The 27,921-nt window shown below is 39.5% G+C and overlaps 1 protein-coding gene across 1 annotated transcript in view; it reads right to left on the bottom strand.

The window, feature by feature from the left end:
• SNX29 (sorting nexin 29) overlaps positions 1-27,921 on the bottom strand; it is a 105,999-nt gene that overhangs the window by 29,132 nt on the left and 48,946 nt on the right. The window contains exons 16-19 of the mRNA XM_026042953.1: positions 25,011-25,127; positions 20,481-20,536; positions 19,231-19,312; positions 7,416-7,556 (exon numbers count right to left, since the gene is read on the bottom strand). Coding sequence (XP_025898738.1) covers positions 7,416-7,556; positions 19,231-19,312; positions 20,481-20,536; positions 25,011-25,127 — 396 coding nt within the window. The remainder of the gene's footprint in view (positions 1-7,415; positions 7,557-19,230; positions 19,313-20,480; positions 20,537-25,010; positions 25,128-27,921) is intronic.

Genomic DNA, 27,921 nt, shown 5'->3' with positions numbered 1-27,921 from the left:
AGCCACTGGCTACCACCCTCCCTATTTGATCAAGGGTCTCTCTTCTTCAGCTAAAGGAAAGGCAAAAACGTACGAGAGAGACTCGGCTATACAAAAATCCAGACCAATTCCAACACACCTCTGCAGGGCACCTGGGATACGTTTAGCCCTGATTTATGCAGGATACACTCATACTATGTCCAAATTGCTAATGCAGACTCCACATATCAGTATGCACCTTCGACTTGCAGGCGCTAGTTTTACAAAAAATAAAGTTACTGCAGTTTCTGCCCGAGCCACTTTCAARATCCTTTTCTTAGCACAGCCCCAAAGCATGTATTTTTGATTAGGAGTCCACAGAATTTCAGCTAACAAGCAAAATTGCTTCTGATTGCAGAAGCATCAAGCCACATCTGGGGAAAGTATTTCATTCTCATTGTTTAATCTGAAATTAATGCCTTCCAAAATATTTTATGAAACTATCTTTTTGACTGAGAGTTTGCCAAGTTTCTGCCCGCAGCAAAATGCTAACATCAAATTACAAACTTATAAAAATGAGAATACATAATGCAAATCCTGATAGACTTGCAACACATATTAGCAGATGATGTTAAACCATAAAAGTAATATGCAGCATTTGACATACCATAATACTTTATGTTACTCTCTTGTAATTTTTCATTTCAGGCAGAGCTCAAACCAACTTGCATTTTGAGTTGCTCCCCACTCTCGCAGCCCTTTCATATACACACACATAACAGATGGCTGAACGTTGATATTCTTCATTATTAATGGGACAGCTCACTTAGAATCTTTCAAATATTCTTCAGGCGCTGTTTTTGAGAACCCGTGTGATTGCCATGGCAACCGGCCTTGATTTAGGGACAGCTAAAGGCCTCCTCTGCTCTGGGCTCGGTGCTGCTGCCAGCCGCACAAAAGGCACCGCGCTCGATCCGCTCGCCATCACTTCTCATCTGGCCRCACTCTGGCTGCTGGCGCTGGACAAAGCCCAGCTCAGGCCAGCCCCACTGCAATGTCAGAGTCACATCCAGCCTTGGACTTCAATGAGAGCGGCCCCTGACTCTGTGATATCGTACCACGAGCCCCTTCCTCACCACAGCTGGTAAGAATAGCCTTAAAAGATGAGYCTGTCAACACAAAAATGAAATCTGGTTATTTTAGTTTTAGGCAATTTTAGTGTTAGGTTATTTTAGTCCCACTACATTGGGGAAATTGGACCATCATTTGGTTGTAACAAGATTATCTGACTAGTTTTTGTCTCTTTAGAAGACACAAAGTTGCTAAGTGCAAAATGAAGCTGGAAATGAGAGTCTTCAATGGGACAATTTAAACATTAAATTGTCGAGCCCTTCTAAAACAGCTTTCAGATTGCAGAATAGTGAGATACCCAGCGTGGGGTTTTGCAGACTGGCAGGGTAACCTGCACATCTGCAAAGGTCTCAGTGACCTGACACTGAGCCCACCGCCCGTTGCAGCCTGGTTCATTTGGGTTCATTCCACTAACGACGCTGGTTCATTTGGGTGTGAACCATAACGATGTGGTCACACTGGGCTTCTGTCTGGGCTTTTCTATAGGTAGATACTGCTACCCATGCATCTTCTGGGCAGTCCCAGAGGACAAGCACAGTACTAGGTGTATAAAAGTGCTTGGCCGCTGGGAGCTCCTCAGGACTATCAAAACCACAGGTGCTGTATCCCAACTTAGTAAATCTGGGTCAAAATACATCTAGCATTTCTCTAAATTAAAAAAAAAAAAAAAATCCAGAAAGAAAAAAAAACCAGAGCGCCATGTAGCCCTGTGTCCATTTGTCAGCAAGTCCAGCAGCAGGAGGAAACCTCACCGGAGCGGGATGCCGCGGCGGGCCAGCGGGAAGCGCGCGATTCCCGCTAACCCCCCCGGCTGCCCGCCCAGAAGCCGGCAGGGAGACCGAGGTGGTCTCTGAATTTTATTTCTACCTGAAAGACCAAATGCTCATTAAAAGAAATTCTTTGAGTTACCCTGTGATGGGAGAACTCTAGTTGCTGAGCTAAAAACTGAGTGAGAAATATTAATTTCCCCTACATATTCTTTGTAGTGCCTCCACGTAAAGACATTTTATGTAGCACAATGAGGAAAACCAGATTCTTTATGCAGAAAATGTCTCTCCAGCATTTAGCATGCTCTGAAGAATTTGATATTTAGTTTTCTCCACTTTTAAAAAGAACACCAAATATATCTAGCTGTAGCAGCCCCTCAAAAAGCYACAGAGCAGAGATTAGAATTTGCTGATATTTATAGAAGAAATTTCTGGGAAAAAATAAAATCAAGCATATTGATTGGTACAAAAATAAATAAATAAACAGGCAAAATAATCTCTTTCAGGGAAAGGAGGCTTTAGTTTTATTTCCATAATTAGGTTTCCCTGCAAGGAGATCTGTTAAATCCAAGTAAGTTGATAGTTTAGCATCACCATCACAGTAAGAAATACATTTAGAAAGATATTTTTATATTTTCATTTCAAACCAGGTTACTAGAATACATAAAAGAGGCAAGAAATGTTACAGAACTGCAACATTTGTCTTTCTCTATCTAGCAGTTGTCCAAACAGCACAGATAACAAATTACATTATTTTCTCCCCATAATGCCATGATGTTAAAGGACTGAAAGGTTAAAGTCTCACTTTGAAAAAAAAAAAATAATACTTAAGTTCCATGTTATTTTTGATAGGTATTAAGCTATTCAAAAATAAAACCAAACACTGGTGAAAGCAATCCTTAATGCCAAATCGGCAAACAGATCTGATAAAGCAGAGTTTCTAGGAGCTACTGAAACCCATGAAGTAGAGCCCCTATATCCACTCTGCCGATTCCAGTGCTGCTTAAACTCGCACTTAAGGCATAAAGAAGCACATTCTGAATCGGGACTCAAAAGCACAGGAATCTAGCATAAAATGTCTTTCTTCCTTTGCATTTTCCAAAGTGACCTTCTCTCTGAATCCTCCTCTTTCAAGCACTCTGGATCCTGCTATTATTGGCCATTTACCAGCTAAGCAGAAATTGGTACACTGCCTATTTTAAAATATGTACTTCAAACAGTGCCAGTACATTGAGCACCTTTGCTATTGTAGCTATAAAATTAATATCATCCATACACACGCAACTTGTTAATTAATTCCTTTAAAACACAACATGATACTTAATGTCAGTCTGGAATTACTGGTATTATTTATATGATGGTCTAGGATATTTATTAGCTCGATAACAAAGTTGGAAAAGGAAGGAACATAGATCTGAAAGAGAAGCAGAACATTTCAAGCCTAGGCAGGGCAACAACTCTTGGCTCTTCTTTTTGCCACACTAGAACTACTCATGTGCAAGTCATCACTATCTCACATCTTCCCTGGATCGTAACAACAAAACACACTTTCTATTAAAATTACAGCAAGCATTGGACACTAAGCATTGAATTTTTAATTTTGCTAATTTGATCAAGTAACAGCAAATGTGTATCTTCTTAGGAAGCCCGAAATTTCTCTTTTGCATGGGTGAATAACCTTAATTAAAAAAAAAAAAAAAGAAAAAAAGAAAAAAAAAAAGTATTGGTTTGTCCGGATTCTCCACCAAAGTGGTAAAAGTCAGATAATGAAAGATCCTATAAGCACTTTAGGTACCTCATATTGACAATCGACGATCAGTTAGGGGTAGATAGAGATGAAAATAAGTTTCCAAAAAAAAAAGAAGGAAAAAAAAAAAGATATTTCCTTTCTCAACTTTCTACCCCATCAACTCATTCTCTTCTCGACWTTCTTTAGCCCTACAGCAACTCTCTCCCATAGAGTATGTTTTATATTTATGTATTTTAAATACATATAGCGCATACACACTTGCTTATATAAGTGCATACAGATTTTTTTCTAAAGATATAATGAAATATACTTACAAACTTATTCAATAATTACATAAAGAATCTACAGTTTAAGTCACTGATGGGGGACAGAGAGAGGGATTTATGTTATAACTCTGGTATTTGAGCATGAAACAGGATTTCCTGCTAGAACTGAACGTGGCTCGAGGGGCAGCTCACAGACGCGGCCGCGCGGGCTGGAGTGGTGAATGCTGCTGCCCTCAGCACCTCTTCTGCACAGAGCGCGGCTACCTCAGATGCTGCTGCTGCTCTGCTGCTGCAGCTCAGAAGTCACGGCAAAGTCACCCTTCTAATCTTAAAAAAAAAAAAAAGTGCTGTGTATTCTTTTAATAGGGGTATCTGATGTTCTAAAGGAAAGCAAAGGATACCAGGCAGTCRAGTCAGCACCTGGTGCAAAGGGATCTTATTCAATTTCTACACGTTTGGACAACAACTGAATTAACATCTTGAGTAGGAGCAAAGAACCATTTCTATTTTGATATGTCCTCTGTTGGGACCGTACCCTTGTAATAAGATACTTCGTCAGATCTTTATTCCTTTCGTAAAATCCATTCGTTTGCCTAACGGCAATTGCCTCATTTGCCTAATGCATAAGCAGCAACTGAGCTTAAGAACACTGCAATGTTCAAAAAAAAAAAAAAAATGGAATAACAGGTCCAAGAAATAGTAACGCATTATCATTTAACCCTTAAATTGAAAGCAGTATTTTAAGAAGTGAGGCACCAGCCCAGCAGCAAGAATAAAAGGCTTGGAGATTAAGAGCAAGAAAATCTTAAATGAAGAAAAAGAGTGATTTTTAGGCAAAAGCATAAACGGATCCTGTTATACTGAAGTGCTAGGATCATGGGAAGCTCCTCCTGAGGAGTGTTAGAACTGGCCCATGTAACTGGGCTCTCTCCAGCGTTGGCAACGCTCCCGGCAGCACACGAGCCCTTTGGACACCAGGGCCCGGCAGGACGGCGGCACAAAGACTTCAACCACGACACCCACGGAGCAACTCGGATGCTGCGCAGCCCTCAAGGCTCGCTAAAGGGCAAGGGTATTTCATGCAAGAAAAATCAGTGTTGTTATATACGTCTGCATGAAAAATACCCAGAAAACCAAAAACTGGGGTGATGGAAGAGGAGAGTATTTAAAATCACAAATTGAACCATTCAAGTGTTACAGATGCAGTTCAGCTTCACAAATGGTACATACATTGATCTGCAGTTGAAAAAAAAAAATCACGTACAAAAGCATATGGTAAGTAACTTAGTACTAAGAATACCCTTCTCTTATAGGCGTAACGGGAGAACAGAAATACAACTTTCACTGCTTTTTGTTTTATTCTTTTCTACAAAATCAATGAAGGAAAAACACATATTCTGGTAAAGACTTTTATAAAGATTTTGACAACAATTTGCTAGCAGCACTGAAAGATCATTCATAGAAAATACACASTATGGGAACTAGTAATCAAGAATATGCGGAGTTTTATAAAGTGTTTTATGAAGCTGTTATTTCCTGTCAAATTACACACATTAGTAAGTAAATTTACTATTTAGAACAACGTTTAAGTCAAATCATCTTTTTCAGTGTTTTAAATTAGCTCTACACCCAAACGTAGAAATTGAGATCCTGAAAATAAAGTTGCCAAGYTGAAAGCCAAATACGGACTCTTCTTTGCACTTGGAGTGGCCAAACATCAACCTCTTTCCTCTTGTTCACTTTCTGCTCGTTTGTGACTACATTGTTAGGGCAGTTTTCTGTATAGTAGATGCTTCTACTTTAACACTTCCTCTTAAAACTGGCTTCCAGCCCTAAATTCACCATAAATTTGGTGAAAGAATAAAAGGAAACCAACAAATGATCCTGACTTAAGGAAAACAACTGAAAGGTACACATATATTTTAAAAATAATAATTATAATAATTAATCATATTACATTCTTAATCTATTGTTTTGTGATTGTTAAATGCTTCCCATTTCACTACCATTCAATGAAACTTTTAACAATAATATTTCATTTTCTCATTTCTCTTAAATCCTTATTGGGCACAAATGCTGCTTTCCTTTTGCATTTTGTCCAYGCCAAATGCAGTAAACTCTGCATTTGAACACGACCCCCCTGATTCCTGCTGCAGCAGACAGCAAACCTAAGCGCACGCCATCGGTTTGTTCTCCTGCGTGACTGTCCTTCGGGCGCAGCAACCTAGCGGGTCSTGGCTTGTGACCCCCTGCACCGCCGGCTCAAAGTCCTTCCCTGGAACAGGCTGTCCTCTCCGTGGCCTCGGCTCCACGGTCGATGCACCCAACTGAGCAACAGCCACCCAGGACAGGCATCGAAGGAGGTATCAGTTACAGAAAAGCCTCCTTTAGGGCCACCAACATCTAGAATCTGCACATCAGCTGTTAGCATCCCAGTGACGAGCACAGGGTGCCAATGAAGAGCAGATAAAAAGCCCAAGCTTTCAGAACTCTAACACTTACTTTTTCTTATTCAGACTTTTTTTTTTAAATGCAAATAACCCCAAACTTGGCATTTTATTTTTATTTTTTTCAGTTTAATAGCAGAACGCTAATAAATTAACATCAAAGCAAAGAATTAAGCACTGGCACACTGGCTTCTTGACCAATGCACATCATTAAGTTATGGAATCATAAAATGATACACACGTACGTACAGTTGAAAGATCTGAATGTCAACTATATGTCAACTCAATTACTTTTTAATATCTACTTTTTTTATTAAAATATCAGATTCACCCTTTTTTTTTAAAAAAAGATCATTTGGTCTAAAGGTGGATCATTTATATAGGTGAGAATCTGATAAAGTGGCAGCTTAAATGTATTAAATTGCATATCGTAGCAACTCATAAATACTGTTGCGATGAAATAGCACTGAAACAAACAGCTTAGTCCACTACAAAATAAAGGAATAAGAATGAATAGTTACCAAGGCTGCACCACAATATAAAAAATTAACCAATCTATCAGAAGCTGGGGATAGAAGGGATAAGACAGAAAGTGGTAATTACAGATGGAGAAGTAAGACAAAAGGACACAGATTTAGGGACTTATATGCCCAAATACTTTTTAAAACCTTGTCCAAAGAACTTATATTTTAACTGGTGAACAGCACAGGAAATCTACAGAATGTAGACAGATAACTTTATAAATTCCTCAACGGTGTTAATTGTTGGTATTTATTGAAAAGAATGGAGGAAAGATTCCATCTTATATATCACAACTATTAAGMGCAGTATTTTGGACTCTGTATTTGTTTACTGTGTATGTCATCAATATGCTCTTTAATAAGCACAGTTTTCTTTCAGTGAGTGCAAGAGCCGGTGGAATATCACACAATAAAGGCAGCCGATGAGGAGAGAGTCTGTATAAAAACAACAGGTATTGCCTAGCAGGCATAAGAAAATTCTCTAAGGCAACCACCTCTTTCTTTTTGTGTGTAGGCAAATGGGTTTTTCTAACTCCTCCTCAACCCTTACTAATATTGTATATTCTTTTAGGTACCTTGTTTCCAATGGCCTTTTTTGGTGGAAAGTTAAAAGTCCTCACTTGCTGGTATTTATTCTGTAATTTATGGTGCAAGCTTCTGAACTCTGCGTACCTTCGATACACATTCCATTCGTCATCCTTGATCCTAATATAAACCTGTCAAACGACAAAGAAAGGAAGAATTAAAAGACAAATTGTTGAATTCATTCTGTCTCCTCTTTAAAGCCCACAGCATATCTCCTTCACCCTGGCGATGCTACTGGGAGTTTCATGATCATTCGCCCATTGATACATCTGTGGCCGTGCTTTTACTGCTTTTGTTCAACAGGTCATTACTCTAATTTGCTCCCTCTGTCCCCCTCTTTCGTTCTTTTTTTATCATTATATTATCGAGACAATCTTAGCTTGCTTAGGTTCTAGGGCAACCAGAATAGTGCTTTTTGTTACCATGGTTTCCAGTATATTCTACTGGCCAGTGACCAAAGGGAAAAAAATAATAATTTAATACTATGACACATTTTGAAACTTTGTAAATCGGATCTGTAGCATCAAAATTGCAAAACATGCTTCTAACCAAAGGTAAATTTTGAATCTTAATTTACTTCATAAAAAAGTGTATTTGTAAAATTAACCAAATATGTCATTGTTCAGAAAATAAAAGAATAAAACGCTCTTTTGACTTGCATAGGGCATTAAGTATAATTTAATACAACTGCAGATTTTGCAGTTCTGTTTTTTTTCTGAAATTATTTCATGTACATATTACCAATTATATAATAAATATTCATCAGCTCTAGGAAAATCTCACACCTAAAGTACGATATTCTGAGAACACTAAGATTCCATTCATTACTAGGGAAAAATCTTTCCTCACTGCTTAAACTCACAGCTTAAAAGAAGAGAGAAAGAGTACATCTCAGAAACAACAAACCATGCCCCGAAACCTCAGGCTGCAAATCTGTTTTTGCACGAGCTTTTTCAGTAACACCTCATTTGCCCCTTTTTAAAGGTATTAGTGATCTCAGTTTTTTGCCTCSTGAGCTCAGTTGGACTAGAATTGATGGCAAACAACCTTGTTCTCCAGCAGTAAATCCAGTTGTAAGCTGGGCACCAGGGAATACTTATCTAAAAAAGCAAGATCAGTGACCATCAGACAAGGAGTAGACAATAAAATCGAATTTTCATGTTTCTCATGACATTTGGATTTCAATATAGTTGATTCCAACYGGAATTGAAGCTTTACACACTGACCAAGACAGTCCTAATGTCTTTGTCCCCTAAATTTGTTGAGTCCTAAAAAAAAGAAGACTTCTACTAAGAGTTCTCAATGTTTGACAGAAGATCCAGATATCTAGTGAATGTTTCCTCTCCCAGAAGTAGCTTTTTTTTAAGTCAAGGCTTGTTAGGAATTCCTCTTATCTCTACAGACACTCATTCCCAAAAGTACTGGACAAGTAATTAGCTTTYAAATCCCTAATTCTCCACCTAGGATGTTTCGAATTGGCCAATCAGTGAAAGGACCTGGTAGYTGGAATCAAAGTCTTCAATAAAAACAAAAGCATCCAAAGACTGAAAAATGCCAAGATTAACTTCTATGGGCAAGAGACATATAGCATAAAGCTCATTTCCTCAAAGGAAAAGAAAGGCTCAAGCCCTATGGAAGAAATAGACAGAACAACAGAAATAAAAATACACCAATGGAATAGTCTGAAAAAGAGACTTTTATTTTATCTTATCACTTTATTTTCAGCATGCTTAGTGACTAGCAAGGCTACAAGCTGCCTGACTAGGACCAGCTCTTCATCCAAATATTCACAAAAGAGCTGAGGGGGAAAGGGACCTCTAGAGATCACCCCCTCTTCTCCAAGGGGAAACAACTTCTCCAAGTCTATCCATAGGATCGCCTAGAGCAACTCCATCTCCAGATGTTTTTTCACCATTTCCAAGGAAGGAAAAGGAAAGAAGAGAAAAGGATTTCTTTTTTCTTGAACTTCGCGAGGGTCCTGTCAGTCCGTTTCTCCAGCCTGTCAAAGGTGTTCTCGATAGCTGCACATCCATGTGGCCAACCAATCTTTTTCTTTTCTTTTTTTAAATCATTTTTATCAATTTGTATCATTCGCAGATTTGCCAAAGGTGCTCTCCCTCTATCCCACTGACTAGCTCGTTAATGAAGATGCTAATCAGTGCTGAACCCAAGACCGATGCCTGGGGCCCAGCTCTGAGGCCTGGCATCCCGCTGGACGTGACACAACTCATCCCACGCTCTTTTGCTTGACAGCATCATTACAGTAAGGATTCCTCCAATTCATTCTGGGGAAGAGTACCAATTTTGAGAAATTTGGCATAAAACAGTGTGATTTTAATGAAATCAAGAAGAGTGATCAGAAACAGGTAATTTTGAATAGGACTTCAGAAGACAGACACCACTATCAAAACATAAGATTTTCTAACAGATCCCATACAATTTTCAACATACTATGAATACTTCCTACAATGAAATATTATAATATCAGATCTTACTGGATTACAATGAAGTGCTTGGTTACCACTGTAAATCACTTAATCAATTTTGATGATGATGATGATGAACAGGAAACGGACACCGTAATTCCAAAATTGGCCTTTAGGAGCATGAAGGGCTCCAAGTACTGTCCAAGTGAACAACCTGTGCACATGCAACCAAAATCCTAGCTGATTTTGGCAACAGGTTTTTAGCTAGTGTAACAGTGGAACTGTCGTAACAATTCTGCAGGAAATCATCAGAATCCCATTTGGAAAACAAAGCCAAGGTAACTGTGTACCTAGCAGACCAGCCACTGTAGCCAGGCAGGACATCTCTGAAGAAACGAAGTTAGAAACTCAAGTGTTCTGTGTAATTTCTGTAAGTAGCTATAGGAAAGTAAACTACTAGGGTAAGAGAAGATTCCTTTTGTATACTGGAAACTATTTTAAATTGTTTTAAATTGTTCTAACATCACTACCTATTCCCTAGTATACATTTCTTGATGCAGCCCCTCCACAAAAATGTTAGAGAATGGCTTCCTGTTTTAAGTTCACAGATACTAGTTTCATTTAGACTGTAAAGGCATGAAAATCCAATGTTTGGAGACTGAAATCATGCTGAATTTATCGGCAATGATATAATAGACATTGAAAGGCGTATGAAAGCTCATGATTTAGTACACAGAGTTAAAGTTTTATTATCTCAACAGGAAATACTATTCACAAGCCAAGTTATTTCAAGACACTTAGTAGAAAACTCAGCTGCCAAATCAAACAATGTATATCCTAAAAGGTTATCCTATAGAAGCAGCTGAACAGATACTATAACAATAACCCTTAATTTCTAGGCAAGTACGATTTCTATGAAAAGTACGATTTCAGTAGTATTTTATGACTTGATCAGCTTTCCTTAAACCTTTCTATATAGGGAGACTCCATCAAAGTCTCCAAGAATTTTATTTTTCTCTAGAAGCTACCCAGGATGCTCTCCAATTGCCTCTGTTATTTAAAAATGTCTCAGTTCTTATTACTTTGCTTTTGATGCACTGCACAACTACTCAGGTGAAGCAGAAGCATTATCAAAGTTGAGAAGATGGATGAAAAAAGGAAAAAAATCTCCTTTTCATTTGCTCCAGAAGCCTCATGAGACCTCCAGACAAATTCACAAGTGGACATTCCATTTCCTCTGTTCCTACCACAATGGCTTTTAATAAGAAACTTTAATTACCCCAAAACATAGTAATAATCCAAAGTTTGTTTGTTAGTTTAAAATTCTTATTTTGCTGAAAACCTGAAGGCATGAAGAGCCAGATACAAAAGGCCATTGCTCTGGCGGCCAAAGGATTCCACTGCTCTGTAAGTACCCAGGTAGGAACGCAAGCGAGCCCAGCAGACTCTCTCACTCCTACCCCGCTCACATCAGCTCTTTCAGCCATCCTAGCACAATTTCAAGCTTTCCTAGCACAATTTGAAGCATGGATAGTCTGCATAAGTTATTTTGGGGAGGGAAAAGCTGGTGGAGCACACAAAGTCTGCAAGGCAAGAAGGCAGAGGGAAGCAGGGCCTCAGACAAGGGACACASAGGGAAAATGGACATACACAGATCTGAAGAAAGAGAATGACAAGAGGGAGAAAAATAGGGAGGGATTAGGGCTAAAAGAGGTGTGGGACACAGTGGATGAAACACGGGGTGTGACAAAACACACAGGCCAGGCTGCAGGTGACATTCAAATGGCCTGCGGGGAGTTTGTCAGGCAGGAAGGAGGTGGGCGGCCTTGGGAATGTTACACCGTGCTAACAATTCCCTGCACTGAACCAGCTTAAAATCAGCCTTTTGCCTCTGCTTATCCCAGACTTCTGTGCTGTGCCTTGCAGGGACGCTGCCTGCTGCTGTGGAAAAATATCTAGGCAAGTGACAGGCCGGTGCTTTCCCGTGGCGGTGCAGAAAGCTGAAGGCCAACGTTCAGCCTCCTCCCTTCAGCAATCTGAAGAGGAACTTTGAATCTCTGCCTTTCCTTCCACGCACATTTCCTAAAATGGTATCTTTCCTAAACCCATTAAGTAATATTCAAAGCAAAGAACGCACTGACAAAACAAAATAAAATTATTCTCGGAATGGTAACTAGATTGCAAACAAAAGGATTTCACTTTAAYATTCTCTTGCACATCAAAAAACAAAAAAGTTTTGCTTGCAGTCTAGGAGCTGCCACACACCAARGAGTTACCTCTCTGGGTAGCTATCACTCTCAGCAGCTGACTGAAAAATTTCAATTAATAAGTGCATTTAATGAACTAATCTGTTATTTTCTCATCACGAACATGATGGAAGAAAAAGACCTAAAGACAAAAGACTAAAGGAATTAATAATTTAAGAATGCTTTTTTTTTTTTTTTTTTTCCAGCCAGTTCCCTGAGAACTTGATTACTGAAATGCCTGAAAAATTCTGAGAACTGGTCTGAAAGCGCTAGGTTAATGATGCGATWCGGAAACTGATGAGCCCGAGTCTCATGATACTCTTTTGTAAACTGAAAGCTTCTAATAGTTTAAGGAATCTTTAASCACTATTAAGTCAAGAATGCCGTTAGCACATACCGGGAGCAGATTTAGTAACTATTGACACAGTTTTTCATCACTTTTGTGCAGAATCCTGAGGAGAAGAAAGGATAAACTGCAACTTCCTATAAGTCCCCACGTGTCCTGACCGATCAAATTCTTCTAATCCAGCCTCCTTTGAGCTGTAGATATTTCATGCACGTGGGTTTTCTTCTGGATAGACACATTTACTTTCACATTTCTGATTTGTCCATCTCTCAAGCAAAACGGACAGAACTGTAACCTCAAACAATTAAGACAAGCAAATAAATCGTATAGTTATACCATTTAGAAAAATGGTATAACAGAATTTCATTTCATAGTACCCAGCTATCTTATCCTTTAAATACACTGACTCTTTTACTGTTGCCTCTCTGCCATTTAACAGAAAGCAGCACTTGTTTGTATATATAGAAAAGAATCTCTTTCTTTACTTAGTAGTTAATTGACTGTTCTCCTTTTAACTATGATCTTACAGAGAGCTATAAGATACTTTTGTGTGTGTATACACATACACACACACACACACACACACAGAGGCTATTTAGAGTAGACTTGTAAATGTGTAGACTAGTCAGCCCTTTAAAAGCACAGAACCCACAATCTCTTATGATTTCATTTTGGTGTAGACTTGGTATAAACCATGATGCAAGAAAAAACAACATAATTTAGTACAAGCACAAATTCTCAAGTGCTTTGACACTTTTTCTCTGTCTATATAAATTGCTGCGTTCCTAAATTGCAAAAGTCTTAAAATTAACCACTCTTCCTTAACTTTAATGTACATCTTGACTACTCAGGATTCAGGAACCCTAAATTAACGAGACTGAAGTTAATATTTRAGAAGCAATTATTTCCAAGGGAATTTCCAACGTTCACTTATCAGAGACATGTTAGCAATTAGAGAGCGCTTTTATCTCAACAATACCATATTCTTAATTGCACAAACCCTAGGAACATTATGGTTTTGTTTATTTACTACATTTAATCTTCAATTTTTTTAGTAAGATAGCTCGTAAAAATGAGTAATATCATGTCAAATACATGACAGAATGCTAAACCAAACATGAACTGTAAAAATGGGAACCCTGTTCTCCTAAAATGAAAAAATATCATGCTTTTTAGATCTACCAATTTTGGATTACCTTTTTAGCACTACCAATTACCTCCGTGCAGACTTATGTTCACTGTGTATCTGTAGCCACAGGTCACTTCTTCCTCATCAAATCAGCACCAAAGTTCCCAGACACTCCAAAAACCAAAGCAACGCGCCTCCGCTATGTATCTTTTTTAATACTTTGCATCAGCATGCAAGATTTCAGACAATCACATAATTAGCTCCTTTTGACAGTGAAATATTACTTATAATATTCAGAAATGATTAGCAACACTCCACAAGGATGCTCTTTGAACTTACACAGTCATTGCAATGCAGGAGAAACACTGCACTGAAAGAATGCTCTGCAGAACAGAAAATGGTGGCAGCAGGGACATGTTTTTCTCCAGACAGAAAATTCCAGGTGCTTTGTCCAACAGAAGGAAAGGTCTTACCAGCTAGGATGTAAATAATATAATTTATTTATTTTGTCTTATTTTTCCTCAATGATACCACTGAAGTCCCATGCTGAACAGGAACTCTCAAACATTTGATGCAAATTATGTTCTCATCTTTGMACTAGGTAACAAAACAAGCGAAATAGAAATGCTATTTTTGATTTCCTAGTATTTACTGAATCCTAATTAGCCTTTCTATAGGCACATATCTGTATCAAATTTCAACCCATATGGTTTTCTTTAAAAAGAGAAAAAAGGGAAAGAAAAGAAAGAATCCTAAAAGCTCACAAGGGACAAAAACATTTGCTAACATTTGTTAATACTCTTGCGATGCTCTCTCTCTCTCTCAGCTTAACTTTTGTAATCGTCTACCTGTCTTGCAAGTGTTTTGCCTGTTAATTCAGTGCTTTGGTGAAACGCTCCGCGCAGTGCCAGGCTCGTGCACCCTGCAATGGGCAGCGCTCACCCYGGCCGGAGAAGCAGCGCGAGGCTCCACGTGGCACCCCCAGTGATTGCTGGTGCCTCCCGCACAGCCTCAGGCAAGCGGATCGCCCGCAAACCCCTCCTATCAGGTACCTTCACCTGGATGTTTTGTGCTTCTGAAAATCATCCTCGCTGCTTAAGCAGGAGCGTTCAAGTACTGCGAATGCACCAGGATTTGAATGGATTCTTCGAAAAAGGGGATAGGAAAAACAGAACGCCCCTTTTAATAACAGAGAAAGGAATATCATGAGAAGACAGATTAGTCAATCCATGTTAAACTGCTGAGAGGCACAGAAATAGCAAATTTATTTTAAAAAGAATGTTTATTGATTATAATTTTAGGGGGCTTCTTAATCGTATGCAAATAGCAACACCCTTGTCCAATTAAGGTGTTTAATCTCATTGTGTATAACCTAAAATGTTATACACAGAGGATTTGCAGGCAGTCATTTCAATATTGGTATCACCTCARAATTAAAAAAATCTCAGTTTCATTATCTCAAGCATCAGCCATTAGTAATTACAGGAAAACAGGCAGGGCCACTGACATTTGCTGTACACTGCACACGAAAGTGCAATCATATATATGCAGCAAATAAGCCTGTACACTGGAAAAATATCATAAAACACTATTAWTGCAATATCATTGCATCTTGCTTCTCAGTCACTAAAGAAAACTGCAACTAACTATCACCATCTAGAGGAAAAATAAAAAGGCAAAAGCATTTTTCTTATCTGATCCGGTTTCTGTCTCTGTCTACAGATACACTAGGCAAGAAATTATTTTCTAATGGCAGCCGATGTGACGGATCAGCACTACATAATACACGGCACAAGGAAGTTTTCCACCACCTGGCTCACATTTCTAGCATTTGCTCTTAGACTTCCCTGATCCCTTTTTAAAACCTGTGCCACTTGGGTAGCAGGAGGTTTCTCCATAGCTACGTGATCGACCACAGTTACCAGCTACTGCATCCTTGAGCTCCTGGTGAAGAGCACGGGTTAATTATTTATTCAATAACCTCTTTACTGATACTGCAATTTAAGACAATTCTCCGAGGAACAGGCCAGAATGGGAATCTCCATTGTGAATAAAGAATTTAAAAAAAAAAACTATTTTTTCTATTACGATTTTATGCTGAGACCTTCCTTGATAGCTTATTTGTCTTACTGGCTTGACCAAATGGTCTCTTTCTAACACATGACAAAAAGCAGCATTTAAATTCATGTCGTTTGGACGCTTCTCCCACAAAATTTTCCTTGGCCATCACACATTAGCTTTATATTTATATCCTATGGAAAAAAAAGTATCTATTTTTATATATATAAATATTTATATCCTCTAAAATCTATAAGCTATCTTGTTTCCATCCTTTGGAGATTACTTAAAATATTTTTGGAAAAAAAAAAGATCTGCTTCTAACAGCTTCCCTTACTTGCTGCTGAGCAATCCTCTGCGGTGTCTGCTCTTTCTCCAGTCTTTAAATAGGTTACCCATTTGCTTTCAGCAATAGCTGAGCTTTTAAGTAGTCTCCTTGATGCCCACAAACCATCGGCTGCTCCTTTCAGCTTTACTTCAAACCGGTTTCCTCACCTTGTGATACTCTTTTTRAAATTAAACATTATAGCAGTGGACTTTCTCCAATTTAAACTGTACTTTTAAATTTACTTAGTAGATATAGGATAGAAATTGCTAATAGTCAAAGAGGTAACAGGAAGCAAACTCATCTAACCACTGCATAGAGAAGAAAATCAATGCGATGGTTCCTCAACAATTACTCTGCAACACTCACCAAAATATATTTGGATTTAATAGCCTTGCAGGAACAAAGAATGGAAATGTTAATTTATTTAGATTCTTATTCCCATCCCAAACACCTGCTCTCCCGTATATGCAAGCCTTCCTCTGCTTCTCCCTTTATACATTCTCCTATGACCTTTAAGCACTCGCAAGCAAGTCCTGCACGTTAGGAGTTATCCCTCCTGGAAAGGTCCCCTCTGCCCCAGAAACGTCCCAACCCTGAAGCGCAAGGGCCGAGTTTCAGAGCACGTTTCAGGCAGCAGTACTGGTAATACCAGCAGTCTGCACCACCAGTCTGCACCACTCACTTCCCTTTACACTGACTGACTACGAGCATATTTCTTACATGGCTGACACACAGTTATAAATTCGTTTCCATTTTTCTGTCTTTGGAGAAACAAATGATAAAACAGCAAAAGAAAAAATTTGCTACAAATATGATGGCTCTCAGAACCGAGCTCAGTCCTAATCATCACTCCTAGTCCTTGCCTCAGGTTCAGTGCACAACAGCAGTCYGGCAAACACCCTCTTTCACAACTACTGCATTGAACCAACTCCTTGCAATCAGCGGCACACGTTTTGGGAGACATTTAACAAGAAAAATGCACAGTGCTGCGGTTAATGCTGTTACAGAACAYACATAATACCAACGTTTTACAAATTAATCCTTTTTCCTCCAACTATAAAATGAAGCCCATGCATTCAGCAAGCACATGACTACATCCATGCCAGGGATGTGGCTGCCACCCCAACTGCAAGTTTTCTTCATAGTACTACACTATCCAGGAAAGTCTATTTAGGAAAACACCTTTAAAACAAATGGCAAAAAGCAAAGTTACCTGCTAGACAGATACTCTCCTTTGTCACGATGTCATTACTGAGATCAAAAACCATCAGGAGTGCTATTAATGTATTCCTCCWTAAGGAGAGATCTCAGCAGGTATCAAGATCAAATTTTCATAAAAATCACAGAAGTTTTAGGTCACATATATGTTACCTTTCCCCCTTTTGTCTTTTTTTTTTTTTGGGGTGGTAGTGTTAATATTGAAAGACAAAGTTGGGAAATGCACAACCTTTTCCACCAGTGGAACTCCATGATGTTCCTGTGCTGCTCTGCAATTAAAGGCAAGACATTTCTATCATAGGTCACCATAAAATTTATCTCCACTACCAGTAAAAGCAGTCAAACAAAATTCTTCAAATACCTAAACCAATAGTAACAAACATGCCTTGCGGTTTCATGGAGCAGAAGACATTTAACTTACACAGAATATAAACTAAGATTTTTCCAAATGACAACTGACTTGGAATATATCAAATATGAGCGGACACTTTAAAGCAACACTCATGAAACTCAAAAAGCACTTAAATATCCTGGGAAGCACTTCTAGATCCCATCAGCTGAATGAAGCATCGTAGAGTGCTAGGACTCTTCCAATACCATTTGCTGTTTACCACCTCAATGTTCAAGGCATTCAGCGCAGCCTTGCGACTTGCCTCTAGCCTGCGCGCCAACCCTTTCGCAGCAGATTTGCCGGAGGAACCACAAGCAGTGCTGAGCACTGACGCTCCCACCTTCTTGGAACAGGACAAGAGCATCTTTGCCAGACTGCSGGGCACCGTGGCAAGGAGATCTGCGAAGTCAGAACTGGGGAGATCACAAGGCACAGCTGAGTGAAGAAGTGCTGGGTTGGGCAGAAAGCAGCGCGTGGTGATGGAAACTTGGGAGACCATGAAACAGCAACGCAAGATGAGCCTGGCAGGCGAGCAGGAAGAACGCGAGCTGCACTGGCAGTCACGGAACTACRGCATCAGCAGAGAACGGGAGGCACTGTGTGCCCTGCAATGCTTTCTGCGCCCGCAGAATCGTGACCAATTTTGCAGCCTGTGACACACGAGGGTGTGGGAAAGATGACAGTGAAATAGCAAAAATAATCACAATTGTCAACACATTACATTTCCACAAGCATTTGTACATCTGAAGTTTTCATTAATTGATTATTCAATGCTTTTTAATGAATTACTGACAGTTTGGTATTGTCAGCCATTCTTTACTTCACTAAATGCTTATTTTTCCTTCTCTTTTGGAAGCACGAAGGACTGTGTGCCTGTATTTTTCAACTACTAGCTAACACATCATAAATGATTCAAAATTCTCCAGAAATCATTGATCCAAGTAGGAAAGGATTGTTGATGAGCTTCAGACATTTTGTTTGGAGCTAAAGAAATAAGGCTGAAACAGGAAATTTTGGGCAGCAGAAACAATTCACAATAAATGCAGACGTACCGGGAGAGCACAAGAAGAGCTATTTAGAGTTTGTCCTGCCTTTCTAGCTAAAGAGGGTCACTTTTCTCAAACTGAGGACCCACATCTCGAGGAACGGGCTGGGATGGCAGCGCTTCACGTGGCTTAGAGCACGAACCCTAATTYAGAACTGGCAGAAGCAGAACCCACTATGAGCACACATGAACACCCCCATGACACACAGCGAGGGCTGATGCACTAAGCAAATGTTTTTGAGTAAGCCACACAGGTGAGGTCCTATCTGTCTTTACAAGCTTCATATGTAAGAAAATAGATAGCATTTATGGTCACCGATGTCCCAAAAATGAGGCAGAATATTTGCAAGCACACACAAGGCGGCATTACTGATCACTGTTGAATGGCCTTGCTGTCTGTCCAATGCAATTTTTTTTTAAACATACTTTTATTCATCTATTAAAAAACAACCCTCAAAACAGGCAGCTTTTATCATCTACACAATCCAAAGGATGAATATAAATGCTGCTATTTATTAGTGCATTTTTCTAAAGGGATTAAGATATTTCAAATATTAAAATATTGCATTTCAGTCAGCTACRTTATCTGTATTATCTGTTAAAAAAAATATTACTTACCTGATAAACATGAAATGCATTAGCAGCTTTTCCACGCAGAAAGACTGAAGGAATCCAAACATTAATAAGAGCACGATTTGATCTGAGCAGGAAAGAAAGAAGTTTAAAATAGGGATTCATGTTTATATAGAATTAAAAAGAAACAACCTTCCGTAATTTTGATAATGGTCAAAGTGATCAACAAGGCAAGTGAACATTTCAAACAGAGTATCAGAAAAGTCCTACTGCYGCCTGAACCTTTTATAACTGCTATAGCCGGAATTCTTCTCTTAAGCTAACCTAACTGGAAAAAAGCAATGAAAACATTTCCTTTGTCTTTCTATGGTTTGCATTAACAGTACTTCATGATACACAGGAAAAAGAAAAAGTGACTCATTTCAATGAACTAAGCAGGAGAGAGAAAAGTTAAATATAGGGATTCGTGTTTATATATAAAAATTGAAATGTACCAAGCTCCAGTTTTCTGAGTGATCAAAGTGATCGACGAAGCGCACATGAAACTTCCCCCCAACTCTTTCAACCTCCAGCAATTTTCAGGTTCTATATATTTGGTAACCCTTAACAGATCTCTTTTCCAGGTCTGTGTGTAACACATTCCCATGCGCTCTCTTGGTAATTTATTCTGACTTGCAATTTTAATTTATTTCAAATATGCTAAAAAGACATTAGCTACTTTCTCATCCCTTCACCTATAGGAAACTATATGCATTAGTCTGAGTAACAAAGGCAAAACTTAAATAATATGGATGACCTTACGCTTATTTTTTATATTTATATATATATATATATAAAAATCTGTATGCAAAGATTAAGAGTTATGATACAAAAATCAAAAAACCATCAAATTATTAATAGCATGCATTTTCTTCCAAATTCAAAGCAACAATAAATGACTTTTCAGTCCTGTCACTAAAACCAAGTTCCTTTCTGTTTGATTACTACCAGGTACCATAGCTACCAAAAATCACTGCATTGAAAGAATTGAGCTTAAGGAAGAAATCTGCTCTCAGGAGAATCTTCTTGAATCTAAACTCATCGGGTTCATTATTCAAAAACTAAACCAGCATTTCAACTGTGGAAATTCTCTACTGTGAAAGTTCTCTACTTTCCAACCATGGAACACCACAACTGAAGATTTGGTTATTGGAAATAGCAGAMAAAAAAAAACACAAATTATTTAATCTGTTCGCTTGTTCTTCATTCCTATAAAGAYAGCACGGAGAGAAAAACGTGCATATCAAACAACTTACATTTCAAAATCTGACAAACTCTGATCTTCAGATGTTTGACTCAAATCTCCAGGGACCTATATCGACAAAATAGAAACAATTTCCACACTCTGGTTAGTTTGCTTTCTCTTAAGAAATCATAGTGTCATAAAGAAATTACAATTCAACACTCAGGTTTTTAAATGACAGTGGAAAAAAACTATTACTGGAGAGCAATTAAAGAAAAATGAAAGGCTGTAAAAAGTAGCATGAACATATCATCCTTGTGAGTTCTCAAAGTAAGAATTTTCTAGAGCTTTGTAAAGAAACAACTGGGATTGGTACAAGCATGTAATTTTTAAAGGTTTTAAAAAAATACTCCTCAAAATCTAATTATCTAAAATACGCTAACTGGTAATATTTCTACCGCAAGACTTGAGCTGATTTTGCCTCTCTATTCTTCAACAGAAACACCTAAACAATTAACACAACACCTAAACAATAAAAATTGTATCATGATATTTGTATGATGGCTGCAAAAATCCCACGTTTTGTGCCTTTTGTCCCAGCTAGGCTGACCTGCCCCTTCCTGGCTGCACCGCGTGCCCACAGGAACGCCGTCCCGGCGGGCAGGCCAGGSAGCGGGGCCCTCCCCGCAGCCCTCCTCCCAAACTCCCACCCGCTGTCGGCCTGCCCAGTTTTCACGTCAGGGCATTCTTCAGCAAAACGTTTTTTGGTATATTTGGTAGCCCCCTTAATGGATTTTTTTCTGGGTGCTTGATAAACTTTACACAGCCCTGTGACTGTAGAAGCAGTGTGATAAAATTACCCTTAGTTTGGCTTGAACCCACTTATGGGCAGGGGACGCCATGAACAGCTTATCTCCATCCACTGCCCAACATTTTATAGTCCTCTCCCTTCCTTTTCCAGGAACCTGCTGTAATTTTCCTGTGTCACTTTTGAGACAAATGCACAAAAACTACAGACAAATCACAGTGGAATAAAGCAGGGATTTATAATAGCAACCAAGTTTCCACGGATAGACATAGTTCTCCATTCCACTCCGTTCTTTAGCAAATGTCTTGCTTGCTTAAAAAGATGCAGTGTCTTGTAACACATAAGGAAATTAAGTTTTACTTTCAAGGTCTTGCAAATTGAGAAGGGCTGAAAGCTGAAATTCTCATTTAAAAGACCAGGTGCATAGCAGAGTGCTAGTTCAGTGCTTATTAGCACCCACAATCCTTTCATCCTTCTTCCCCTGTGTGTATGTGTTCATAAGATGTTTTCAGTTGGTCTGTGTTCGAGTTAAGCGGATTATTCATAAACATTTACAACCTCAGGGCATCCTCAGTCTCTCATGTGAGAAAAAAATATATTACACAAAAAGAAGCTTTACAATAAGCAGCACAATTACTACAGAGTTTTCCTGAAGACAAGTGCTGGCAGCTCAAGGGAGAAACCTAATAAAACATAAGCCAAAATTGGAYGTCTGAAGGCATTCTTCCTGCAGAGCAGCAGTAGCATCACATCGTGTCTGTATAGGGCATAGTTTATTATACACAATTAAGCAAATTATCTTTAAAATGCTAAGCCAAACATCTCCAAGTGCTACCATTTAAACCTAAAGAAAAACACAACCTCCGAAAATATCAGCTTGTCCTTAGCTGTCAGCAAACAAAGCAAACCTGCCCCTTCTGTGACACATGAAAKCTGCCTTACATAAGGTCGAGAAAAAATAATAAAAGGGGAAAAATAAGACGGAAAATATTAGGGGGAAAAATCTATGAGGGAAGGGGAATAAAAAGGAAATACTAGAGACAGCAGCAGCTGAAGAAGTAAAGCCAAGTATAAGAGGGATGTGAAGCTTCTAGAGAGGGTCCAGTGGAGARCTACAAAGATGACTAAGGGGCTGGAGCATCTCTCGTACGAGGAGAGAGCGAGCGAGTTGGGCCTATTTAGCCTGCAGAAGAGAAGACTGAGAGGAGATCTGATTAACACGTATAAGTTCATGAAGAAGGAACATAGGGAGGAAGGGGCCAAGCTCCTCTCAGTGGTGGCCAGTGACAGGAAAARGGGCAATGGGTGTAAGTTGCAACACAGAAGTTCCATCTGCATGTAAGGAAGAACTCCACTGTGAGGGTGCCAGAGCCCTAGCACAGGCTGCCCAGGAAGGTTGTGGAGGCTCCTTCTTTGGAGGTCTTCAAAACCCGCCTGGACGCCACCCTGTGCCCCATGCTCTGGGTGCCCATGCAGGAGCAGTGAGGTTTGACTAGATGATCTCTAGAAGTCCCTTCCAACCTCAACCATTCTGTGATTCTGTGAAAAGGCGAGGTTCCAGCAGAGCATCAAAAAGAAATGCACTCAAAGATCTGAAACTAATTCCAACTCGTTATGTGGCTCTATTGAGAGTATTCGGTATTTGAGCTGAGCATTTCAGAAATGAGTCTTTGATTTGTCTGTCCCTTCATTCCCACTGCTACCAACTCTAGGATTCACACAGTTGGAATAAAGGTGTTGTCACAACTTTACAATGAATGTCCCTACCTGTATTTAAAATGCAAACTGCAAACAACAAAGACACAGCTATCTTCTCTCTGCTGATATCGCATTTCTCCCTTTTTTAATGAGAAATTCAAATTTTACTCCTAAATTCATCTTTATTCTCCAGCTCTCCTTCTCCTTAATTATCAGTACCTGGGACATACTATACTAATATTTTTCCTAACACATCCTACGATAGAAAAAGAGTAGGACTATAGACAGATGTTGTTATACCTTGTTTTATGTTATTTGGCCTGATAGTGAGATTAGCTCAATCAGTTTAAGGTATGGTTTACATGCTGTCATGAAACTACGGTGAAAATAAAACAGAATTTGAGACTGAATATATGTATTAATTATAGAGCCTTATTAATCACATATACCCATCTTGCTCTCTTTTTCTCTAAGAAAAAAAGAAGCTCCATAAATATTCCATCAAGAAAATCCTTAGTGTGTTCATGAAGATAAATTCATCTTTACTGTTCATGAAGATAATGCAAACTATATAATATCAATCAATCAACACCACCAATGTAAAATACTATTAAATGATATTTTAATTGTAAGAATCAGCAGTAGTTGAAATAAACAGAACACATGCAACTTGCCCCAAAACCACAGTGACGTCAAACCCACAAGGTCCAGGAGCTAGCTATCATTAACTCCAGGTAGAACAGTGTGTAAAAGTCTGAATATGTTTTATAAAGAGGCTTTGAATGAGATTATTTTGTCCTACTGAAAAAAAAAAAATAGTTCAATACCTAATTTTACCAATTTATAAATACCTAATTGCTGGATTAGTGTATGTAAATGCATGATAAAAAACAAAATCTCTGAATAAGGACATAAGGYTCATAACCTCTGAGCACAGTAGAGCTGTGTGATTTAGTATTTGTCATTTTTAGCACAATAGTGTGATTGTTTGCTTATGGAAGTGTAAAAACAATAAATCAAATCCTTCTTCTTCCCTTACAAACACAGGACTCTCRTCAGCCCCTTTACGTAAGCATTCTGCTAAAATAAGCACGAATGCACACAGTGCAAGCAAAACCATTCAAGGAAACTTTCAAACTTGCTACCCCTTAGTACACAAGTCTTAGGGACTCCTCTTGTTCCTTCCCTGTTCACATTTCAACTCAACTTTTTCTTTAACCCCACGGGGAAAGCAATAGCTGAGGGAAAACAAGCATTTCTGGGATATTTAGCCATCAGCATCTTCTAAACCAACTAATAGGTCACTCTTAGCTATTAGTTCTTATAACCTAGTGTCTATATGTATAGATATAATTTACTAAGGGAATCACAGAATGTTCAAGGTCGGCAGGGACCTCTAGAGATCATCTAGTCCAACCTTCCCGCTCAAGCAGAGACACCAAGAGCATGTGGCACAGGGTGGAACTCTTGTCCTGGGGAGCCCAGGACTGGCCYCAAWGCTCCTCTACGTGCGGCCTGACCAGAGCTGAGCAGAGGGGCAGGATCCCCTCCCTGCCCTGCTGGCAACATCCTCCTGATGCAGCCAGGATCCCATTGGCCTTCTTGGCCACGAGGGCACTTGCTGCCTCATGGTTAACTTGGTGTCAACCAGGACTCCCAGGTCCTCTCCAGCAGGTCAACCYCTAATCTGTACTGGTGCCTGGGGTTATTTCTCCCCACGYGCAGGACCCTGCACTTGTCCTTATTGAACCTCMGGAGGTTCCTCTCTGCGCACCTCTCCAGCCTGTCCAGGTCCCGCTGAATCRCAGCACAGCCCTCTAGAGTGTTGGTCCCTCCACCCAGCTTGGGATCGTCCACAGACTTGCTCAGGGTGCCCTCGTCCAGATCACTGATGAACAAGCTGAACAGCACCGGGTCCAGTACTGACCCCTGGGGACGCCACTGGCCACAGGCCTCCAGCTGGACTCGGCCCCATTTATCACCACCCTCTGAGCTCTGCCGTCCAGCCAGTTCTCAATCCACTTCACTGTGCAGAGATTGGAAAAGAGATTGTATTCAACAGGGCAACACACAAACCAGTCCTCTTAAAATACTTACCGGTCCTCTCAAATCAATTAGTTCTTGTCTCATCTGGGACACAAGGGCTTCTTTAGCCATCAGAGCCCGGTGCAGCCTCTCATTGAATTCAATCAGCTCCCCATGCATTTCGGCCACCTGGAAAACAAAGCCAACACACAGGTAAATATCCTCCAACCTAAAAACAAACACACACCCAACAACATAAAGTCAACATAGAACTTCTTAAGTATGTACTAACTTTTCCAACAGTTGTCTGTTAACTTGACTGTTAATGCATTAGTCTGGACTGAACTTTAGACTGTTACAGCAGTACCTTTGACCCGTTCCTCGAGTGGAGATGTGGATACCAGATTCCAGTGCTCCTTTCCGCAGGTTACAGGGCCTCTCGCAAGGCCCCGGGGGCAGCTGCCCGAASCCATGGGGGCCAGGGCTAACGCAGGGAGAGGGGCTCAGCCCCACGTCACCAAGGGCAGGGGCACTTACACACCCACCACATCTCCTCTAATGCTTCCAAGGCTGGCCATCTACACACAGTTCACTACATCCCACGCTGCCCTTTTCTTCAACCCCCAACTCTTCTTTCTGCCTCCCTCCCAATAAAATTTCACCCMAAAGTTGCTGAATTTGTTTTAATTTAGTGCTGGAAAACGGAAATAACAGCTTAGTTCAGGTGATCTGCGCCCTTCACATAATCAAAGGAAAAAGAAAAAAAAMCAAAACCAAACAGTTTCACTTTGACAAGCCAGGCGTTTATATCACTGATACATAAGAACAGATAAATGAAGCTGAACTATTCTTTCCAAATTTCCTTTTCTTCTGCAGGGAGTTCTTCAAATCCAGTAATTCATCATTTTGCTGTATAGGCATAAGAGCCAAGCCCAGATATGATGCGTTGGGTATGATCTGACTGAGGTGCCTACACGGACACCTCAGACCCACCCTTTAATTTACCAACTGTGGGATGCGTGGCTAGTTATAAACTGAAGATCAGGCATGAGCAACTGCATTAACCATTTATTTTCTTTGTAAAGGGCCTATCAGAAAGCAYAAAAATCCAAAGCTTTCACAGAGTGATTATTTCACCCCAAACATTTATTCTCTTGCCTGAATATACAAACGGTTTTGGATTAACATTGACTTCTTGCATTATGCACAGTATAAAAAGCTCCCGCGCTCTGCTCCTCCTTACTTCCAAAGAGCAAAGGCTTCACATGGCAATAATGAACTTCCAACATTCAAAAATATTTTCTTATTTACTGTACTATTGCAGGTTGCATTTACTGCTTTTGTTTTCTTCCTTTGTCAAGCATATCTGTTGCACTTAATCCCATTAGGAAAACTAACTTCCAAGGCTTACTTGATTTAATAATTAGATTATTTTCTGGCTCCTTCTGATAAAAGTCAGAACATCACAACTTCCACGCTATTATTTAATGGTATTATGTGTTCACAAACTATTAATTCAACAGTAGCCTGGAAGAAAAAGGTAATTTATCTTTGAGTACTTGTTAGCAATGAGTAAGCTTATTCTGTGAACTGAAAACACATGCAAATCCATAGGAACATCTGCATTACAACTAGCCCAGTGGATGACAGTCCCAGCGGTTTGTGTGTCGGGAAGCATGCTCTTTTTTACAGTTTCTATCAGAACAGTAAAACACAAAATATCTCACAGGCTCTTTGACTTCTTTTCTCTCTCTCTAAATGGGATGCCCGCAAAACAACTCTTCTGCTGGACTGAAACCTAAATTCAACAGCTCTCAAAACAGCGGAAGTAGCACAAAAATAGACACAACCCCCAGCAAAATGAAATCGTAATCAAGAGATACCCATCAAATCAGAGTGCCAAATTACTTGTTATATATCTTTACAAGGGCAAAATGATAGCTATGTTGCTTGGGAATATTATTTCTACTGGTAATTAAGTTCCTTGAATATCTGTGYGAGGAAAAAAAGTATTAAAAGCTTGGTGAACTCAACGGCAACGAGATGCACTTCTGAASAGCAACATAATTTAGATTCCTCTGATTATTCCTCTGGACAGCAAGATTTTAGCTCTTTAAAATAACTCTATCAAGGTCTGCCAAAAACAAGCACAGAACATTTCTTATCATTTTTATTATCCCTTTGGATRTTTTCACAAAATTCCAAATTAAACCAAGCATTTCACTCTGTCAGCCCATTACCAGCTGTATTTCTCTTTTAAGAATAATTTGGTCAATTTTTCTTYTTTTATTCCTATCAATGCGTAAGTGGCATTTCATGGGAAAAATCATTTTTAAATCATGTTGGTTTTAACTGTTATTTTTAATTGGATTTCTTCATGTGTACAGCTGGGTACTATGTAGATCCAGGGAGTCCTTTGGCAATAAAGGCTACAATTCTGAGAGTTAAAGGAAGAATTTGAAGAACCAGGTTTTGTTCCGTCATTTAATTTCTTTAGAACTTGTGTGCCCACAAACTAAAACCCACACTCACTCAACTCGCAATGATTTCCAACCTGACTTTTCAAATCTTTGTGGACTTTTACTATGACTTCTTCAGCATATTAATTTTAAATATTAATTTTGAAAACTAGATTTCATAGGTAGTACTCACGTCAGCTAGAGATAGCATACACGCCATCCAGGATCTGATGCTGGTTGCGTCCATAGCCGTGTTTAAAGCCCCCCAATCTTTATCACGGGGAAGGGGGACCCATGCACAAARCCTCCGGCAGCCCCGAGCTGCTCCCAGCCCGACGCACGCGAGCGGCGGCCGCGGGAGGAGAAACAACCCAACAACTCRCGACAGAAGCACGTGCACCGCGAGCCGAGGTGAGGCTTCTCAAAAGCTTTAGAACAACAGTAATTTGCAGTTAAAAACTTTACATTTTTTGCACAAGCCTTATTTGCATTTAGGGCTGTTTGTCAGGTATTTCCCCTTAAAA

This window comes from Nothoprocta perdicaria, unplaced genomic scaffold (genome assembly GCF_003342845.1).
Source record: "Nothoprocta perdicaria isolate Ctin4 unplaced genomic scaffold, notPer1 scaffold_319, whole genome shotgun sequence".
Taxonomy (NCBI): domain Eukaryota; kingdom Metazoa; phylum Chordata; class Aves; order Tinamiformes; family Tinamidae; genus Nothoprocta; species Nothoprocta perdicaria.
Note: the sequence above shows the minus strand (reverse complement) of the source record. Positions and strands in the feature narration are given on the sequence as shown.